Source organism: Wasmannia auropunctata, unplaced genomic scaffold (genome assembly GCF_000956235.1).
Source record: "Wasmannia auropunctata unplaced genomic scaffold, wasmannia.A_1.0 LD335343.1, whole genome shotgun sequence".
NCBI lineage: Eukaryota > Metazoa > Arthropoda > Insecta > Hymenoptera > Formicidae > Wasmannia > Wasmannia auropunctata.
Genome location: NW_012027547.1, coordinates 379,460 through 399,176, shown reverse-complemented (window position 1 = coordinate 399,176; position 19,717 = coordinate 379,460). Strand labels below are relative to the sequence as shown.

The 19,717-nt window shown below is 38.1% G+C and overlaps 3 protein-coding genes across 6 annotated transcripts in view; 1 reads left to right on the top strand and 2 right to left on the bottom strand.

Moving 5' to 3' along the window:
- LOC105457204 overlaps positions 1 to 1,558 on the top strand; it is a gene marked incomplete at its 5' end in the record, with an annotated part of 7,935 nt that extends 6,377 nt beyond the window's left edge. The window contains 5 exons of the mRNA XM_011701727.1: positions 376 to 572; positions 659 to 876; positions 949 to 1,091; positions 1,158 to 1,328; positions 1,519 to 1,558. Of these exons, the coding sequence (XP_011700029.1) occupies positions 376 to 572; positions 659 to 876; positions 949 to 1,091; positions 1,158 to 1,313 (714 nt within the window). The remainder of the gene's footprint in view (positions 1 to 375; positions 573 to 658; positions 877 to 948; positions 1,092 to 1,157; positions 1,329 to 1,518) is intronic.
- An 889-nt stretch (positions 1,559 to 2,447) lies between these two features.
- LOC105457199 (E3 ubiquitin-protein ligase HECW2) lies at positions 2,448 to 9,370 on the bottom strand. The gene is made up of 10 exons (XM_011701722.1): positions 9,317 to 9,370; positions 8,710 to 9,063; positions 7,586 to 8,556; positions 6,842 to 7,129; positions 6,557 to 6,755; positions 5,935 to 6,461; positions 5,499 to 5,836; positions 4,791 to 4,991; positions 3,520 to 4,479; positions 2,448 to 3,391 (listed from the first exon to the last, which is right to left on the bottom strand). Exons 2-10 carry the CDS (start codon positions 9,014 to 9,016, stop codon positions 3,280 to 3,282), a joined length of 3,903 nt encoding a protein of 1,300 aa, XP_011700024.1. The 5' UTR covers positions 9,017 to 9,063; positions 9,317 to 9,370; the 3' UTR covers positions 2,448 to 3,279.
- A 2,679-nt stretch (positions 9,371 to 12,049) lies between these two features.
- Positions 12,050 to 19,108, bottom strand: LOC105457198 (exportin-1). 4 transcript variants are annotated; one of them, XM_011701720.1, is made up of 14 exons: positions 19,020 to 19,108; positions 16,990 to 17,224; positions 16,713 to 16,907; positions 16,281 to 16,631; positions 15,444 to 16,172; positions 15,109 to 15,343; positions 14,843 to 15,006; positions 14,605 to 14,739; positions 14,345 to 14,488; positions 14,119 to 14,265; positions 13,761 to 14,009; positions 13,420 to 13,672; positions 13,071 to 13,321; positions 12,050 to 12,877 (listed from the first exon to the last, which is right to left on the bottom strand). In XM_011701720.1, exons 2-14 carry the CDS (start codon positions 17,185 to 17,187, stop codon positions 12,731 to 12,733), a joined length of 3,198 nt encoding a protein of 1,065 aa, XP_011700022.1. In that variant the 5' UTR covers positions 17,188 to 17,224; positions 19,020 to 19,108; the 3' UTR covers positions 12,050 to 12,730. The 4 variants fall into 4 exon arrangements, with proteins under 4 accessions (XP_011700022.1, XP_011700020.1, XP_011700019.1 ...); XM_011701718.1 differs by having other exon boundaries at positions 18,978 to 19,103; XM_011701717.1 differs by lacking the exon at positions 19,020 to 19,108 and adding an exon at positions 18,564 to 18,783.
- Positions 19,109 to 19,717: the final 609 nt, after the last annotated feature.

Sequence of the window (19,717 nt, the reverse complement as noted above, 5' to 3'; positions counted from 1 at the left end):
TAAACTTTCTAGAACTAGAATCTTTAGATTCTATAAGTTTAAATTACAGAACGAAAAATCTTAGAATATTTTAAACTTCATATATACAGGGTCTCAGATCTATTGTGCCATACACTTGCTAATAACAGATTCTTGAATTTAGAGAAAATTCTAATACCAAAATACTACAATACAGCTTGATACTACAATAGTTACATATTAAATTTTAAAAAAGATGTCATTGATTTTCTCAGCACTTTAAAAAGTGTTTCAATTCGTAAAAAAATCTGAGAAACTTTTTAAAAAGTTATTAAATTGTAAAGAAATTTTGCAAAATTATGTGAAGAATTCTAAGAAAAATTTTTATCATTTGCTTAACTATACTCTGTTGAATAGCTTAAGAAACAGCGAAAATTAAACGATGTGGATGTCACGGTGCTAATGAAATTGCATCAGCTGCAATATTTTGGAGAGTCCCAGATCCCATTTAAAGTACATGATTGCGTAGTGTTTGATAGGAAAAAACTATCTAAATTATACGCGAGAATACAAGAGTTACACGAGGAAACACTTGAATTACACGCTAAACATAAGTATGTATTTACAACAGCTAGAATTCATAACCGATATTAAGAACCTTTATAAATTTTTTGACGGAATATACATGCTCGACGTGCAGATATGCTCGAACGCATCTCCAGAGAATTAAAGTCGATTGCAAACACATGCGTGCCAATAATAAAAATTTGAAAAATGAGATAAAGCTGAAGATAATGAATAAGTTTGGTCAGGATGTATCCTTAAATAAATTATACGAGACGATACTTCGTCGAATAGTATATGATATTAAAGCCGACCTAAGTGAGACAACGACGTATTTCACCAAACGAATCAAACGTATGTGTTAGAACAATATCATAATCTATTTTAATTTCATAGATGTATACATTTCGCATATTTTCATTATAGGTGTCAAAGAGAATTATGCGGAAGAATTAGTCATATTTAACAAGCTGCTCCAGGAACATACTCAAAAGTTGAGCTTTTTGACAGTTTTAGTGGAAGAGCAATCGAAGCTGCAGAAACTATTGAAGCGACGCATTATGTCAGATGTAAATCATGTTTGTATTTTGTTAAATATTTAATCTCACATTTCACCGATATTACCGCTGTTGCAGGAGGAAATGCTGCAATTGGAGGAGAAATATAAAAGTGATATAGTAAAGCTGGAAAATATTCTTGAAAATCAAATGCGGCAGAAGTATCTATTTCAAAATGACATTAAGAATCTTAGATTAAAAACAAAGTCGCAACAGTCCAGTTTAAGGAAATAGTATCCAGTGATAAAGGTACTATCATAATAAAGATATCTTACTTTATGATGCTTTAGTGTCATTAGTCTGCATTAGTTCAATTGTCTTGAAAAGAAAGATGAATGTACATAAATACAGATTTTAAAGTGTAATTTAAAAAAATAAAATAATGTAATTATACATATAATAAATATATAAAATATATTTAAATATTTTGAATTTACAGGAACACCTTGATTTTATTATAGACGAAAATAGATAAAATGGAATTTTAAATGATAACTTTAAAATATTATATCACATTTTGTATGTAAGATTATTCAAGAGATAAAAATAAGAGTTAATTAAATAAAGTCTCGTAGCTAATAGAGTGCATTATTTGAATTCTGCGATTATTTCATAATTTTATAATATTGATAATTATAAAATAAATTGTATAAAGTAATTAATGTATTTATTAATTATTAATTAAATAGACTTGTTCGTTAAGAACACTAATGTTTTTATGTTCGTTGCATTTTATTTATCGCTTATATATAACAATTATATGATAGCTGTACAAATACATAAGTTTTGTTGTTTGCTATATATATAGCAATAATAAATAATAACATATTTACTTAATAAAAAGGTATCGTAATAAGTCTATATTTCTCGTGTATGAAGTATTCCTTAATGCTTTTTTATACTATGTGCAAAGTTTTTTTTTTAATATCTATACATTATGTCGTACATTACGTCATTTTGACTAAGCTATAAAAAGTAAATATAAGATAAAGTGCTTCTTTAGCGAACTTCTTACAGAGGTATATATATATATATATATATATATTTATCTCTCTGCATTAACAATTTCGCTTTATAAATTCTTTTAATATAACTAACAAGAATCTTCGGAATGTTAAGATATATTAAAAGGCAGCTGCATGTGAAATTTCAACTCATGGACTAGAAACACTGATGATGACCATAATTAAATTAGTGGTACACTCGGATCTCGATATAACCCGAAATAATTCAGTAATCGAAGGGTACTGAATTCTATGTATAAAAATGCAGATGCACAATAGAAAATTTAATTAGCGGAGCTGTAACATTATTTTTTGTAATATTATTTTTTTAATTCTACGTTGAGATCTAATTATAAATGAAGTGATAATTATAATAATGATAAAATAATAATCAATAGCAGAATATTAAAGTTAGTGGCGATGGAAATAGTAATAATAGAAATAATAGCAGCAATAGCAGTAAGAAGTAGGAATAGAAATAGCAGTTAGAGTAGGGATATCAATAATATATGTATCAGCACTACTAGAAGCAATGTAATAGCAGAATAGTAATATTAGTGGTAGCAGCAATAATAGCAACAGTATACTCTCTTCGCATTTAAATAATTTTTTAAATTTTCTTTTAAACCCACGCGAAAGAGAGAGAAGCAATAATCTCTAGAACATATCTATTCTTGTTAAAATTGGTATAGATTTAATAGATATTCATAAATTTGTTAAATTCTTTTTTTTTAACAATGTATTTTTTTGGAAAATACAAGAGATTTAAAAAAGAATTTAAAAAAAACTAAAGGATTAGCTCCACTAATTTGAGACAAACTGAAAGAAAAATTATAGGATTTACGAGATCCTAGTGCGTGTACGTAACGATTGCATCAACAAGCATGAATTTTTATGATCATCGATTCACATTGAATCGTAAAATTTTAGAGAGAATATTTAATCATTCTATTTCACATAATAAATTAAACTCATCCAATTGGTAATTCTGAGAGATTGTGAAGCTGCAGATTGCTCAATTATTTACATATCCGATTTCAATAAATTGAACTAGTGATGACCCACAATTCATAAACCGTTAGGCCTATACAAAATCTTGTCCTATTCTTTTTTCGCAGAAAATGCAACTTGGATAATTCTATTATAATTCTGTCGATTGTAAAAATTCTTGATAATTACACATCCTATTCATCGCTTTATTCTATACCAAATGTATTTGTCTCTTCTACAGCCAACAGCAGCTTTTCATATAAAATCTCGGGTGTAGGATAAGGCGGAAGATCCAAGCGGTTAAAGCACGTGTGAGCCCTGAAACAACAATGATAATAGAGTAGAGATTATTGCAGAGAGAAATTTATATAGGAGAAAAAAAAGTTAAAAATATCAAGTATAATACTTAATGCAGTCATTGTTAAATAAAAAAAAGATTAAAGTACCTAGGCAGACTGTTTGGTCTTCCCCACTTTTCGATGCAGAACTTCCTTGGTCCTGTGGATCCACGTAAAGCCGCAAATCCCTCGTACGGAATACTCGAGGTACCGGTCACGAATTGCAGCAATCTTAGACGTTGCTCGTTAGTGAATCTGCTTATGCTGCTCCAGAACCACTCTACTACCGGATGCGCATCGTGATAACCGCTCCTGTATTCGGTGTGTGTTCGCCAATCGTTTAGGTCGATTTCAGCCGCACCCGCGATAACCAGCTCCAACTCGCGAGCATCGAAAACGGACACTAAACGCGGATCCACCACTTCGTAAAAGCCGCGAACCAACGACTCCGTTTGCTCCGCGACGCCGCGCTCAAGGCGCCAACGCACCACTCTCTCGAGATACTCCTTCTTATTCTTTTCAGTAACCGCGATATTTCGCCCACCTGGCTTCAACTCGCGCTCGGCGACTCGTCCCAAGAGTTCCTCCGTTACCGAAAACGTTAATTCCAACGGTTCGATACTTATGTCCTTTTCTTTGATCCACATTAAACTCTGATGAAACTCCTGATCTAGACTCTCCAGGTCGCTCAAACTCGCCGGTATCCTTAAAAGCGCCTTGTAAAACGGTCTCGTGAAGAACGCATCGAGTAGATATTGATGGACCAGCGCTAAGCCCAGTACTCTACCCGAAAATCTGAACCAATCGTGATAGTTATCCACGAAAGCTGACATCGGCGAGATTTGCACTGTATAAGTGTCATTAGCTGAATATTCGAACAATCCGTAATAAGGATTGAACAGTTCGCGTGATAGATGAAAGAAAAATTCTCGGGACGGTCCACCGTAATCCAATCCTTCTTCATGATCGAAGATGACCACTAGCTTACCTTTCTGCAAATCCTTCTTTGACGCAGCCATGATACGCGTAAACGCGTCTTCGAGTAGATGTTCTCTTCTAATATGTAATCTGTACAAATAATATAAAAATTTCTCGATAAATGCAATTCTTGGAATGTGTACACACTAGAATAGAAATGTTCAGGCATCTGAATTTGCAGGGGTATCAGGGCATATTCAAGATGTGCGTTTCTTTCTAAATGCGTTTCATTTCGTATATCATGACACCATTTCTCGAATAATTAATTGTCAGCCACGATGATGAAAGAAACATACGTCTTGAGTATACTCCGATATCCTTGCAAATGCAGATGGCTAGATGCATTTCTGTCCGCATGTGTACTTACGAATATAACGTATATACGTAGCGATGAAGCGTACTTTAATTTACCCGGCCCTTGCCCGTAACCTTTGCTTTCCAGCTTTCGATAAAAAGTTCGAAGTTTAGCTTCAAAATCTCTCCTGTACGGTGCAGGAGCTCTGGCAGAAGCCCTTGTCAGCCCAGGCGACGCATGTGGGCTACCAAGCGGAGATCTACCCATAGTACCAGGTACATAGGACATTATTTCTTGCTCGAATAAACTGCAACAATATGATATCATTATTCATATCTTAAAATTGCCGTGTTACCTGCGTTGAAGCCTCTTTTCCCCAATGTTTAAAAATTCATATCTTCCAGAAAAATAAAGATATAAATTTCTTTCTGGGCTCATCTTAAAGATGAATTATGTGGCTATTTTTAAAAAAATCGTAATTTTATTTAAAAATGGCCGATTTAAAATGGCCAATTAAAACGTCATTTTTTTGAAAATTGTTAAAATTTGTTTAATTAAAATGTAATTTGGTATAAATGTATGGAATTTAATACGCACCGCGCGCAAAGCGTCATTTTTTTTGAAAATGAATTTTTTATCAAAAATTGTTAAAATTTGTTTAATTAAAATGTAAATTGGTATAAATGTTATTGGAAGATGTATGGAATTCAATACGCAGCGCGAAGCGCACGCTTGTTATGTATTAGTTGTATATAAATTACATATGTTATGTAATACCAATTAAAGACATACATATTGGAACACATTTCCTTACCTTAGCAATAATGCTAAAGGAACGTCGTGGCCCCATCTCTGTAATGCTGTAGTCCCTTCGACCCTTATAGTATTAACTTTCTCTCGAAGCGCGATGTTTTGTCCCAGCGCAGAATGTCTCTCCTTTAGAATATCTATTATATTAGGCTGACGTAGAAAAGCAACCACTTTGTCGTTGTAGGCCACAGGTATATCGGGAGTAGCGGTTACGGACGCTTGTTGCGGCCTGGGCGGTGGTACGGGAGCTTCATCCAGTAATGTTCGTAAATGTGCAGCTTCCGTAGGTAATCGTGGATCGATAAAAGACGTGGCCTTTCTAGCGTGACATATGAAAAATCTCTGAAAATCAACAACACTTGACAATCAATATCACGCGGTGCCACACACAGCGCGCCTCTCTTTCTCTCTCTCCTCCTGCGAATCAAAAACTCACTTACTTTGCCCGTCCTGTCAAGCTTAGATTCGTACCCTCTTGGAAGTTCCTTGCTCGGATCGGCAAAGACGTTAATTAAGGCAACTAGATCTCTATTATGCTCGTATCTCGGAAACACTATCGGATCCCTTCTAACTCTATTGATCATGTGCTTCAAACTTGGATTACGATTGTACACCTCCATGGCGTCCGCGTTGGTGTGCAGCACGGTAAAGAAGTCGGGCCGTGTTAGGAATAACACCGGTGGTATCGTAGTGATATCGAATGGCCCTTCAGATTCGGCCCTATCAGTACGATCATTCCGCTCGGTACTGTCAAAGGGATTGCCGTTTGGTCCGTTAGCCTCGCGATCTATGTTGTCCGGACGAGAGATGGTTCGTCGTACGCTCTGGTAACGTCTGTCCAATTGTTGCCTTCGTAGATCGCAACCAGTATTGCGTGTCGTCAAGTTTGGCCTTTGCCACGTTGTAGTTCGATTGATGTGATCAATGTAAAATACTCGGCCGTGGCTGTCTATTCTCGCTTCCCACGCTGAAATACACATGACGGTTAATCAATTAACGCCGAGAGAAAACCCACAGAAAACATAAGTATGAGCATGTAATCGGTATTATACATTTACTTACACGGAGGTAGAGGTTCTTCCGAGGATAAAGAGACGTTTGACGTTTGGCATACGGGCAATGGACACAAGGGTTTGGGTCGATGCGTTGGTGTGGGCGGGCACTCCATCTGATTAGCCATCGACGACTCTGGCCTCTCTCGTTGCCTGTGCGATCTTGGTGAACTTAATAGAGCGATACTTTTTGTAACTGCTGTCCTCAACTGAAAACGTTAAATACATCCACATGCAATCTAGATGCAACAGCACTGGAATGCAATAAATAATAATAGAGTTTAACAATCTCAACCTTGAGGTTTGAGGCTTCGTCGACGTCTACAATCTCAAATCCAAAACAATCCTCAGGGTGCAACGGCGCGGGATGCCTTTGATGTCGTTTAGGTAATTCCGGTGCGCCGCTTGGTAAAGCGTTACTTCTGTGTAACGGTCGATGCGCCGCTCTTGGTGGAAGCGGCGGTGGCATTGGATAGAGAGTTTCATATAAAGATTCGGGAGATGAGTGACCGCCTGTGCTGCGCCACAGCTGATAATATTCCGCTCCTTCTTTCGTTACAATCCCGTTGGGTCTGCACTGTCTCTGAAATAAAAGTTTTGTCTTTATTTTATTATAGAAAGAAAAAGATATTAAAGGATATCAAAGATAAGCGTAAAATATAAAATAAAGCAAAAGAGATATTCGTCGTAAAAAGTATCAAGATGTCAAAAAAACCGGCAAGTTAAACCGTTTTGTAAAGATCAAGAGAAATATTTGCGATTTACAAATAATGGCTCCACTTCAAAGATATATGTTAGCTTATTAGATGAAATTTCTCTTATTACATAATGATCCTTTGAGCGTTACAAATAAACGGCTGCTCGTGTTTATTTTTTACAAGGCAAAATACTGAGTAAATAATCAATAATACAAAAAAACTTAATATTGTCGTCAAATTTTAGCAATTTACCTACACTATACTGGATACTTATTCTCTCTGTGTCAATAAAATCTGTCAAATTTTTCTTAAAAAGAGAAAAAATATATAAATTTATTTACCTTTTTACTATCATTATTACTTGTACTCGCATGCTGCGACTCTATATCCGAATTACTCTCCTCGCTGCTATTCGACGAACGAGGCTCCAAATCTAGGCAACGAACTCCTTCTAATTGATTTTGTCTGGTAAATGACGAATCCAAAAGCGCTACCGCGTTCTCCTCGATCTCCGATTGCTGAACACTGGCAGTTTTAGGCATCTTCTCTAAGATTGGCAGTTTAAACGGTTTACTCGTGCTCGCGGAATCATTGTAGCACGGAGAAGCGTATCCCGCGTCTTGCGACGTTGACATCTCCTTACAAACGTGTTCCGACGAGCCGGGCAATTCATCTCCGTCAATCGCGTTTTCGAGAGCATTCTTATTATTATTGTCTGAGGTATTCAAAGATATTTTCACGTCGTTAATCACGTTGTTACAACTAGCTGAAGTTGCGCTTTGCGAATTCGACGACTCTTTGGATGTGTCTAAAGACAGAGACGTTAATCCGTCCGCCGATAAGTCACTATCGTGATCTACGTTGCAATCTTTATCGTCATTGCCAGACGTTTTTAATAGTATATTCACAATGTCACTGCCGTGGTTCGCGGCAGGGCCGTCTTTCAAGAACTGTTTGCACGAATGGAAGGGTATCGTCCGGTCAATCGACTTGTGCCTAGCATCCGGCGCAACGTCAATATTATTATTACACAAATTCCTCGCGCTCGATTCGTAATCGCATTCATCGATACTATCACTCTTCTCGGATCCGTAAGCCTTCCCCTCATCCGGGACATTGTTGGGGCTGGCCGCCAATTCCGAGGCGTTAAGATGAATTTCAGAAATGCTCTCCGCTAACAAACCTTTCTTTCTGGACAGATTTCTATGAGCAAGAAAAATTGATTTTTTACTCGAATTTTGTACCATATCGTTGCATGTAGTACCTGCGTCGTCGTCACTTTCTTCGGCTTGTTTAACTAGTACCGATATATCTGAAATTTTCAAGAATCACACGTCTTTGCTCCATTTCATAATTAAATCTAAATAATTAAATAAGAACTTTGCAACATTCTCTTGTATCTTGTATCACAAAATGTGTGAGGAGAAATGTATGAAAGTATTTGTAAGTTCAACGCCGACGTTACCTGTCTTATCTTGGGGATACAAATTCTCAGCTTCGAGCAAATTATTTGCCGTTACGGAGCCACTGTTACTCGTCGTCGACACTGCGTCCTCGGTCGAGTTCAAGAACTTGGCTCTGACGTCCGACGTGGATACCCTGTCGCCGTTGGCATTCGCCAAGCGGGTGTCCATGTGCTTCGCGGACACGTCCGAGTCTTGATTCGCGGAATTCAGGGTCATCAGTGCGACGGACCGCTCATTCGATCTCTCGGTGTCCTCCTCTTCCCTGGAAACGCTGCCCCCGGCAGTTTCCTCCGTTTCGGATGGCATTTTCTCTCTTCAAAACATACTCGCGATCGAGAGTCCCATTGAAGGTCCTGCAAGGACGAGGAAACGATTCTTAAGGGGAATTTCAATTGACAAGGAGAAGTGGCGATTGTTGCGGGATTGCGTAATATTTTTGTAACGTGTAAAATTCCAAAGGAACGCAAGGAAACGACGGGCGATCGAGTGATAGCGAAATAACACGGAAACAGGTTAAAGCTCGTCGCAGCGCGCGACGGTGTCAATTAATCACACGGGAATCACCGGGTGCGAGAGGAGGACTGTACGGATACGAGAGGTGTTTACCTGATGCGAATAGAAGTATCGTCGACGATTAATTTATCGTGGAAATTAACGGGGCCCCTCCTCCCCCCCTCCCCCCACCCCTCAGCACACGTAGTACATTCCGCTCCGCGCGTACATACATACGCGCGAGAGGCGAGGGATGAACGCAGCGCGGACGAGAGACGGATGCGCTTACGCGCTACGCGAAGGCCGTTCGTACGCCACGATATCGCATGCTCGACACGTATAACGTATAACGAGGTACACTCCGAACGGGGGGGACCGTGTCCCTCGTTCCTTTCCACGTAGCGTCCGCCGCCTTTATTTATGCGTGACTTTACTCTCATCAATTACCCACGTACACGCGTGAATGGGTATTTGACAGCGCGGACGTAGCAGACTATACGGTTAGGGGGGTGGGGAGGGGCTAGTGACTTTGCCTTTCCCCACGTGATGACGCGTGTCGGGTGTCGGTCAGTCGGTGTGATCCGAAAATCGGAAAGGAGCAATTTGTAAATTACGTATGTATGTGTATCGTTGCGCGACGGGAGAGATTGTTTTTTTTTTTATTGTCCCTTGCATGCAAAATGTTCTTATTTCCAAGGAGTGAAAAAATTATATCTACTGTCCTGGTAAAGAAAAAAGTTAAGCCTACAATATCTTAATCAGTTGTTTCTTTCATATTTTAAATTTTATGAAGATTTCTGAAAAAAAAAAAAAAAATCTCTTGCACGTTACTCCCACAGATTTATTTATAAAACTTTTCCTCGACGTCTTAGGCCGGGAGCACATGAAGTGGACAAGAAAGTAATGCTGGCTGCTCATTGGTCTAGCCGCCTTATGCCGTGCTCATGGCCTTCTGCGCTCCAGGCCTAATTATGGTTATGCCTATATATGGGCAAAAAATAAACGGATGCTTGCACATGCGTGCGATAGCCCGACAGGTGGAGACGATTCATTCCCACCCTCTCTTCAGATGTGATCTTCCTCGCTCGTGAAAGAGCGAGAGATTCATTTGATGAAACGGCATTTTCACAAATCCTCTATATATGTACCTCAATATTAATATTATTCATGTCCACCTTTATCAATTTCACTATCAGTCTCATTATCATTTTTGCTAATTCATTTGATTTAAAGTGCGATTAAAAAAATTTGCAAGTACATACCAAGAGTTTATATTTGAATTTCGTTCATTTCTACCAATGTAGATTAATCTACTTGCTTACTATGTTGTTCTAATTCTTAAAACTGGAAAAAGATAAAAAAAGTAAATTTAACCGTGATATCTTCTTTCTTGATAGAAATGGACATTAAACTTCCTTCTCTTCTATTTTTCACTCACTCGCTCTCTTTTATTATTTACCGCGTGTAATCTTTATACAAATATAATGATCGATTTTTGTTTTTTTACTAAGCTGATATCTGAATCTGGAAAAACTTGTTGCATTTTTATATTGTTTTTTAAATAATTTTCTTGCAATGATTAGACAATGTCATCTAATATTGTCTTTGAAATTGAATATTTTTATAGATAATAAGAGAGAGCCAGTGTCTTACACAATGAAAACAAGGCGAGAGTACAATGAATCAAATTCGTTTATTTAAATTTCATTTAACCTCAATAGAACGCCGCATATGACTAATGATACGACAGTATGATTTGTAAAAACAGAATGTATTAAAAAACTCGATTCCTCAATGTATAACTCACTAAATCTTCAGATAGGAAGATTTCTCGTAATATTTTTTTTTCTTTTTTTTTCCCTCATGATTGCTAAAAGCTAAACTCGACAACACAAAAATCGAGATAGGATGGAGTACCTAAATAAGTGCTAAACGGTACGGTTGCGATCATTTTAATTTACAAGTATCCACTGTATGGCTCATAATAATAGTAATAATAATGATATTATTTTACAACTTCGCTCTCATTGATCGTCAGATAAAAACACGCGCCTTTCACGTACACATCATCTTCGGAGCCTGCTTGCGACGATACTATTTTATGCAAATAATTCACAAAATATCTCAAATCCGATCGCTCCCTTGCATTCTTCCTTCCCCCCCCCCCCCAACCCTCCCTGACCCTTTCCCTGCTAAGTATAATATCGACGTATTACACTTTAAAGCTCTACACTGATTTAAACATACATACGACAATCATTTATATGATTCATTGCAATAAGAATTATCCTTTTACATCGGTCAAACCCAAATAGTACCTTATACACAAATCTTATCTCACGCAAATCACCACAAGAGATTTTCCTACCCACTCACGCCCGGATAAAGTACACTAATTCATCAAGTATTCACTGAAATCCTTATTATACGTATAATGATCAAATAAATGCATTAATCATCTAACAAGTTAAATAGGTCGCTGCTTTATATATATTTATATAATTTTTTTTTTACATGGTTTTGAATTATTCGGGAATTGTTAGATATACTATATATATATATCTCTCTTCATCTCTAGTAAGTGTTTTATCACCCGCGCGCGCGCGCGCGCGTGTCGATCACTGTAAATGTTCCATCATTTATTACCTTTCGGAAAAAAAGAAATCAGTTTTATTGGCATTGCTGAATAATCAATGTATCCTCGGCTATACGAATGAATATATCGTTTTTTTTTTACTGAATAAAAAGTATGGAACAAGAAAATTTTTTTTCTTTTGTATTATTTATATTATAACAAATTCGTGTATCAATACATTAATATAAGCTATCACAAGTAAGCTTACATACATACATACATATCCATATTCATTCGACAAGAAATTTAAGTGGCCAATAGTGAGCACAAAACAATTCCGTGGACTATAGCGTTTCTCTTAACTCTCGCATATGGAAATGCTAAAACGGAACTTAATATAGTAGTATTATAGGTTTCGTGGAAAATTTTATACAGAGAGAATTCATCGTGTATGAAATATATATTGATTCATTTGAGGGGTAATTCTGAAGACTGGTAATGTTTCTTTTGCTATATCCATCATTTCTTTGTATAATTCTGATTAACTGGGAATTAAATCTGCGAAAATTTTTATCCTATAGATATCGTTATCCTTAAGACAATCGATTTTCTCTGAGAAGCAATTCTTTTATTTCATTACATGAAATAGCATCGCTAGCAGGCAATTGTCCCATTATCCACAACGGAAACTCGAATTTTTCATTATTTATTTTTTTTTTAGAATCCTATAACAAACAAACAGTTCACACCACGTTTCGGGCTTACCTCTTTAACAAGGGTGTAGTTTCTTTTTGCAGACTCGGTTTCAGTAAGTAATTAATATTTGTCTATTTTTGATGGTGATGATAGTGATGTCGTAGGGATAATTACAGCTCAAAGGATACAATAATTACTTTAACAGAGTGTTTTTCATTCAGATGTGCAGAAAACGATATACAAGGACTACGATTAATTCAGTCCTGCATCTCTTCTGGTATATCGTGAGGATTAATAATGCCTGGTACTGCCATTTGCTGCCGCCTTTTCTCTTCTTGGGCTAGCCGTAAAGCTGTTTCTCGTTCCTCCAAATAAAGCTCAGAATCATCCTCACCCGTATATTCCTATAAAAATATACAAGAAAACTTGTTAGGTTAGGTTAAAACTTATTTTAAAACTTAAAAGAAATAATTTCTAAATCTAATAGCTGCTATTTTTTGGCCTCATCAAATAACTTACAAAATACAATACTGCTTCATATAAATTCATGTAAATTTCAGAAAAATTGTACAGGCACAAATGTTGAATATTACTTACTTTGATTTGCACGAGAAAATCTCTAAGGTGTTCCTTGAACATGTTGATATCTTGATTAAGATGGAACAAACCTTGCACAGTTATTTTAATCTGATTATCGGTTAAATGCGGAAAAGCTGCTTTAAGCAATCTTGCAACAAATTCTTGTATATATAAAGTATTATCAGGTACAGGGCCGAGCGGCACCTGAATTTTCCCACGTTCAATCAATGTAAACATATAAGCGAGAATAGTCGCGTGCATAGTCAGGCCTGTAATCATCAATTAAATATATAAAAGCTGTATATATGTATAATTAATGACAATTTGTGTGTGTGTGTGTGTGTACGCAACTATATTATTCCTTTACCTGCAGTGTGTGATGTGTCCGTAACAACGCTGAATACATGTTGTAGAATATCCGTAAAATATGTTTGATAAAAACTTTGACCCGCCTGCTCATGCTGCTCAATATTTAATAGAAGTTGATAAAGAATTTGTAATCCTGTATCAGCTACATTCCTCATTGTGTGTTTAAAAGCCCAAATAATCGAGTCAAGAACCAGCTTAAACTGAGCCGGTGGAATTGAAAGAAATGCAGGGAAACAATGAATATTCACCGCCTGGATTGAACAATAGGGTAATATTTAAGTAAAATAAAAGGAATCTTTAATCTTATAAAAACAAGCAAATGGATATATTTTCACTTACTTGTAGGAGAAGGAAAAAGTTTGTTCTATGTTCCGGAAATTCTTCAAAGTCTTTGTTAATCATTTCTAAAGTACACTCAAATACTGCATCAAATATTTTGGGCACCTCGCTAGTGATATGGGCTTCCAATTTGTTTACTATGGTGGCCATAGCACTAAGCACTTCGGGCTCTCTAGCACAATGAACATTCGTCTTTTGATAGTCCAGTAAAACTGCGTCCAGTAACGGCGGTATAAAGTTTTCCAATACCTGTCAAAGAAATCTCCGTATGTATGTTTTGTACGAATAAAATAAATTATTGAGGAAAGACAGTGGAAAAAAATATAGTATATAGGAGTTCATGAACAAGAAAACTTACCATTTGATGATCATTCGTCCTGTTTACCCAATCCGATATTAATTTCAATGTTTCCTTTTTCACTACCCTCATACTCTTAATTAAAGGTTGTTTCATTACTATCTCACCATTTACAGCTATCGCAGCACTTATATTTTCACTCATAACCTGAAACAAATGTAAAAGCTTGCGTTAGGTATATCAATTATTACCTTGAAAATTTTTACATATGAATAGAGAAATGTACCTTATAAACATTCAACATATCTAAGTATATTTTCCCTAACTGTATCACGTACGGATGCCCAAGAGCTTTACAAGCGCTAACATTTGTTTTTAAGATGCTGGCGAGTTGTTTAACGGCATCTTGGTCCTTCAAGACATCTACGTTCTGTTGAAAGATATTTATGTTACAGTAAAATTACAATTCCACATACAGGTAGATATAAAGTATCTGTTTGTTTTTTTTATGAATAATTTTAATTTTAAGATGATAATACGATATACCTTAGATGCTTGACTTATAATGTCATCCCAAACTTGATTAGGGAGAAGCATGTATTTCTCAATTAATTGTTCCTGCGCTACAGTATCGGCTTGAGCACTTATCATATAGCCAACTGCTTCGTAGAATGTATGTACCTATTATATAATTGTTATTGTATTAGATTGTATAATACTGAACATTACATAATTAAATGTACAAAATAAATCTAATAAGATATATTTAAAATAAATATCTTACTTGCTGTGTTTGAAGATCGCATATGATTGTGCTAATTGTAGAAAGAATTTCATCAATAAACGGCATTGCTTCCCCCATTTGTACAGTAACAAAATGTCGTCTGCATTTGAGTGCTATTTTAATAAAAGTATCGCAGGCCATATCTTGCACTCCATCGTGCGTTTCTGAAACACGAATAAAGATCGATTCACTTATGTTTACGTCCAAAAAAAAAAAAAAATTGCATTATGAAACAGAAAGTTTCCATAATAAGAATATTTACTTACCATGCATAAACTCAAAAAGTTTATTTACAACAGTCTTTAAAAATTTCCAATGGGCTCGGAGAAACCGTGGATACTGGCCAACAACGTACATGATATTGCTGGCGATTATAGCTTTATTATCTTTTCCTTTTTTCTGTTCGCAAAGACCAAGTAAATCCTTGATTACGGTCACTAAAAAACGTTTTTCGTCCTCTTCATGCATAGCACCCGAAATACTGCCTATTGCCCAGCACAACTAAGAAAAGAGGTAAAAGATATAATACCATCGTTATCTCGTCCAACATTCTATTATTTATATATGTAAATAAAATGTATATCTTAAAGAAGACAGTTACCGTATTGAGATTCTTCCAAGACCATTCTGTGCCGTTAACTTGATTTTGCAGCTTCTCTGTCATTACTTTCTCCGTATCCAAGTAATCGAGATGAGTAAGATATACAAGAGTTTCTCTCATGTTCTTATAAAGATTAATAGCATCAGTATCTTTCATGAATTCTCTGACAACCTCGCCGTTTTCATTTTCAACAACAAGCACTTCTTCCGGCTTTGCCATTCTGCTAATCATAATGTATCGTACTTTTGTCAAAACCTGACCGTAAAATAATCTTCGCGGTGGAACCGTCATGTTCTTAGACATGAAAAGCGGCGACGAGGTCACGAAAGGATTCTCTTTGTACAAGTCAGCTGCTAATCCGTTCCAGTATTCTAAACAGATTTTAAAGATTTCAACCTCGTCGACCTCAGAGATAAGAACGAGGTAATGTAATGCCTTTACTAGTGTCTCATTCAATTGCTTCTTCTCTATTAGCTCGCCATGCTCTTTTAGATAAGTGCAAAGAAACATGGCTAGGTTCTGAATAAAATTTTGTTCTTGGTCTTGGCCAGCCGCGAATGCTTCACGTATGTTAGTTTCCAGTGGGAGCATTAGCTCCAACTGCTGCATCGTGTTGATAAATAATATAACGAACATGTCATCATAACTCGTTACAGTGGCGGTGGTGACTCCGGCGATTTCAGTTAGACACTTTAGAGTAACGTTCCGAAATATTGGTACGTTCAAAAACTGTAAATTGGAAATGAAGATTATTTGTAAGCAACGCACAAACGATTCATATTCAAAGTGAAAAGCAGGCGGAAGAGATATTATAGTACACATGATGAGACACGATACCTTGAATATTAAAGTAGTTATCAATTTGGTTTCAAAAATATAACCAAGTGGAATCCAGTTTAAAAACTTTAGTAGCGTCTCTAACGTGACTGCTACTAACGGGACATTTTGTGAATTATCCATCACAAATTGGCAAAGCTGGAATATCTGTGAAAATTCACTGCACATCGTATCCTTTAAGTGCTTTGCTTTTGTCTGAGTAAGCTGACCACTTGAAAAGTCAAACACTTCCTCCGACAAAAGTTTTAGGATAGCCATGTTGTTCTGACAGAGACTCTCGTTAGTTTTACTCGCGCCAACAATGTCACTGATAAAGGACTCCCAATTTTTTGGCCACTCACGTTTCAGTACCTGATAGAGAGATAACATTGTTAACATATATCATCAAAAACTATATCTCGAAGACTTTCAGAAGAATAATTTTTTACTCACTTGTACAAGAATCATGTTAAGTTTGTTAAGATAAACTTTGGAAGCTTCCATCGTCTCTGGATCACTGCTTGTCTTTATGATAAGGCCTACGATGTATTTTTTAATACCTTCGCACTGATTTCTCGGTAATACTTTCCATCGTGTCTTTATAACTTGTTCCAATATTTGCAAACCATAATATTTCGTTTGTTGATTCTGAAGTAACAACATAATTATTTGCAGATTATATGTATATGTGTCGCGATCACAGATGAGATACAACTTTGTCGAAATTTACCTGTGAATATTCTAGAATGGTATCTACCCGTGTCCAAGCATTCGGATGTTCTTTAAGAGTCGTTAACACCTCTTGGGCGACTCTCTGTTGCTCACCTATGCCAGTATACATACATCCTACTATATTGTCGAGAAGCGTTATATCCAATTTCTGATTGAAATCCAATAATTTAGATGCTTGCTCAGCCAAAGTTGCCATTGTGTATCTTAACTTTATGTCCTTTCGTACGTTTTACCTTTTAAATAGAAGAAACACGTGAAAATATCTTGTGTCTTTAGTAATAAAAGGTGTATCGGATAGCATGTGATTAGGCATAATGATGTATATAATTCCAACTTTTGTAAATGTAACAGCAAATTCGATTGGACGATTAATGTGCACTGTTACACACTACCAATACACAAATCAATGTAAAGCAGATATGTTTAATATATAAACTGCAAAATTCTCAATACTTTATTATATTATTAGATAAAATATTGTATTGGCATTTTTTGTCTTTCAAGATTTTTATACTCAGATTAAATCACAATAGCTTTAATATATCATTGCACACATCAGTGCACACTAATGCATCCAACTGAATTTGCTATAAGATCATCATTTGGAGTTATAAATGTGATGCAAGATAGACAAGACATTGAGGGATTTGGGGGTGCAGTTAATTTGATGCTACAAACATTTCGAAGCATTCGATTGCTCAATCGGAAGACAGAATTTTACAAATTAGTCAATCAAAGAATGCTTCGAAGCACTTATCAGCATCAAGCGAACTGTAGCCATAAGAGACATTCCGTTTCATGCACGATGCACACACAATGTATCATTTTGTTGTTCGTTGAATAATAAACAAGGACAAAATGATACATCATGCGGATCGTGTGTGAAACGGAACGCATCTGTAATCGATGCCACCAAATTCCTAAACAAATGGACAACAGACTTCCAATATACGCGAGTCTTAATTCAGATATCAAGATTGTTCTCAATTAGAAGTCCATCGGCGGGGGAGCCTCGACGGACCGGGGACGGCGGACGCATCGAGCAGCGATACTCGGGGAGAAAATAGGACGCCGTTAGTTAGGAACTACGTCGCACGTGTTCGCGCACCGCGTTCGAGGATCGAGGATGGGAGGGATCCATTCGGAGGACGCAGGCGGACGCGGCAGGAACGCGCGCGTGAACGCGCGCGGGTGGATCTCGCGGGACGAGAGCGAGAGGACGGATCGTTCCTCCTCGCGGCCGACGTGCCCGCGCGCGAAGGGGTCGCCAATCCGCCGCCACCGCCGCCGCTGCCGCCGCCGCCGCGGATCTAACCTACATTTGACAAACGCAAAAGCAAGGTTATGTGAATCGGGCCGCGGGCGCAAATTGTCACGCGGACGGACGGGCGACGCGCGAGAACGCACGGGGTACGGACGTGGACGACGCGGAGGACGCGCGTCCTCGGCGTCCCCGCGGGCCGCGAGGATCGGGCCGCCCCTTTGCGTTTGGTTGCGTCGTCGGAGGCCCCCCCAATCGACGGGAGAAGAACGCGGGGAAGGTGCCGCGGGAAAACGACGCGTCGGACTTACCGTGCTCACTCTCATACACGTACTCACGCTCCGTTTTCCGGAAATTAAAAAAAGCACACGTTCCGCGCCGACGGGCCGGGCCACCTCGGCGCGAATCACAAGCATAAAAGGGTCAAACACACAACCGCTGATTCCCGCGCACGACCACCAACTTTCGTACCTCGTTTCACACACTCGTCATTCCTCACCAGTGTCTCGCACTCTCTCCCTCGCTCGCGCGCGCGTACTCTTTCTCTCTCTCTCTCTCACGGTCGCTCTCTCTTTCTCACTCTCTCGCTCTCCCACCTCTGTCCCTCGCGCACGTACACCCTCGTCCCTCTCGCTCACTCTCCGCCTCCTACCGCTACTACTATTGCGACGGTCGCTAGCGAGACGAGATCGCGACTCCGCGGAGAGGGCTCGCATGATACCCACCGCCGAGACCGCCGTTCCTCGTCGCAACCCCGCGCTCCTAACCTCATGCGAGCCGCGTCTTTCTCACGACAGGAACACGGCACCCCGTAGGCTCGTTCGCACGTACTGCGTCTTCCCGAAAATCCAACCTCAAGATTTTCGAAAATAATAACAAAATGGCCGGAGGAAGTTTACGCGGCCATTGCGGACAGACCGCGGCGGCGATTGGCCGGGCTCCCCGCGCTCGGCCAATCGCCGCGCGGCTATTTCCCGTGACGCCACCGGACGGAGCGTCGTTTACGTCACGCAAGCACGTGCGCTTCGCTTTTGCGACCTGGCGATTCGTTCTCGTTCCGAGGAATTGCGAGATTTTGTGAAATTATTAATATATACGCGATACGCGCGCAAATAATTCGAATAAACGCGTGGGACGCTCGTGGATTGTAATTAACGAACGAGGAGAAATGTGCACACGTCCAATAATCCTCACTAGGAGTAATTTAAATTCTCGCGAATTCATTTTAACCGTTGCGAAGGGACAATGAAATCCGATATTCCTCGAGCAACTTCCGGTGAATTAATAAGATTTTCTTACTCTCGAACAAAAGATATATAACGTTTCCGAGATGCGCAAGTTGAAACTACAGGCAACGAAAGAGAGAACAAAAGGCCTGTTCTACAATACGTAAGTCGTAAGAATTGACCAATCAAAATATCCCATTTTATTACGTAATTTGCCGAGGGATTTCATACAAAGGAAA

Bases quoted from the DNA above. Each gene is read 5' to 3' on its own strand.
- LOC105457198 (XM_011701720.1), bottom strand. From the start codon at position 17,187: ATGGCAACTTTGGCTGAGCAAGCATCTAAATTATTGGATTTCAATCAG. The intron at 16,908-16,989 runs GTAAATTTCGAC...TTGTTACTTCAG, and splicing joins CCATTCTAGAATATTCACAG to AATCAACAAACGAAATATTA. The intron at 15,344-15,443 runs GTAACTGTCTTC...CTCTTTTCTTAG, and splicing joins CTTGGAAGAATCTCAATACG to TTGTGCTGGGCAATAGGCAG.
- LOC105457199 (XM_011701722.1), bottom strand. From the start codon at position 9,016: ATGCCATCCGAAACGGAGGAAACTGCCGGGGGCAGCGTTTCCAGGGAA. The intron at 6,462-6,556 runs GTAAGTAAATGT...TGTGTATTTCAG, and splicing joins GGAAGAACCTCTACCTCCGT to CGTGGGAAGCGAGAATAGAC. The intron at 4,992-5,498 runs GTAAGGAAATGT...ATATTGTTGCAG, and splicing joins CCTTTAGCATTATTGCTAAG to TTTATTCGAGCAAGAAATAA.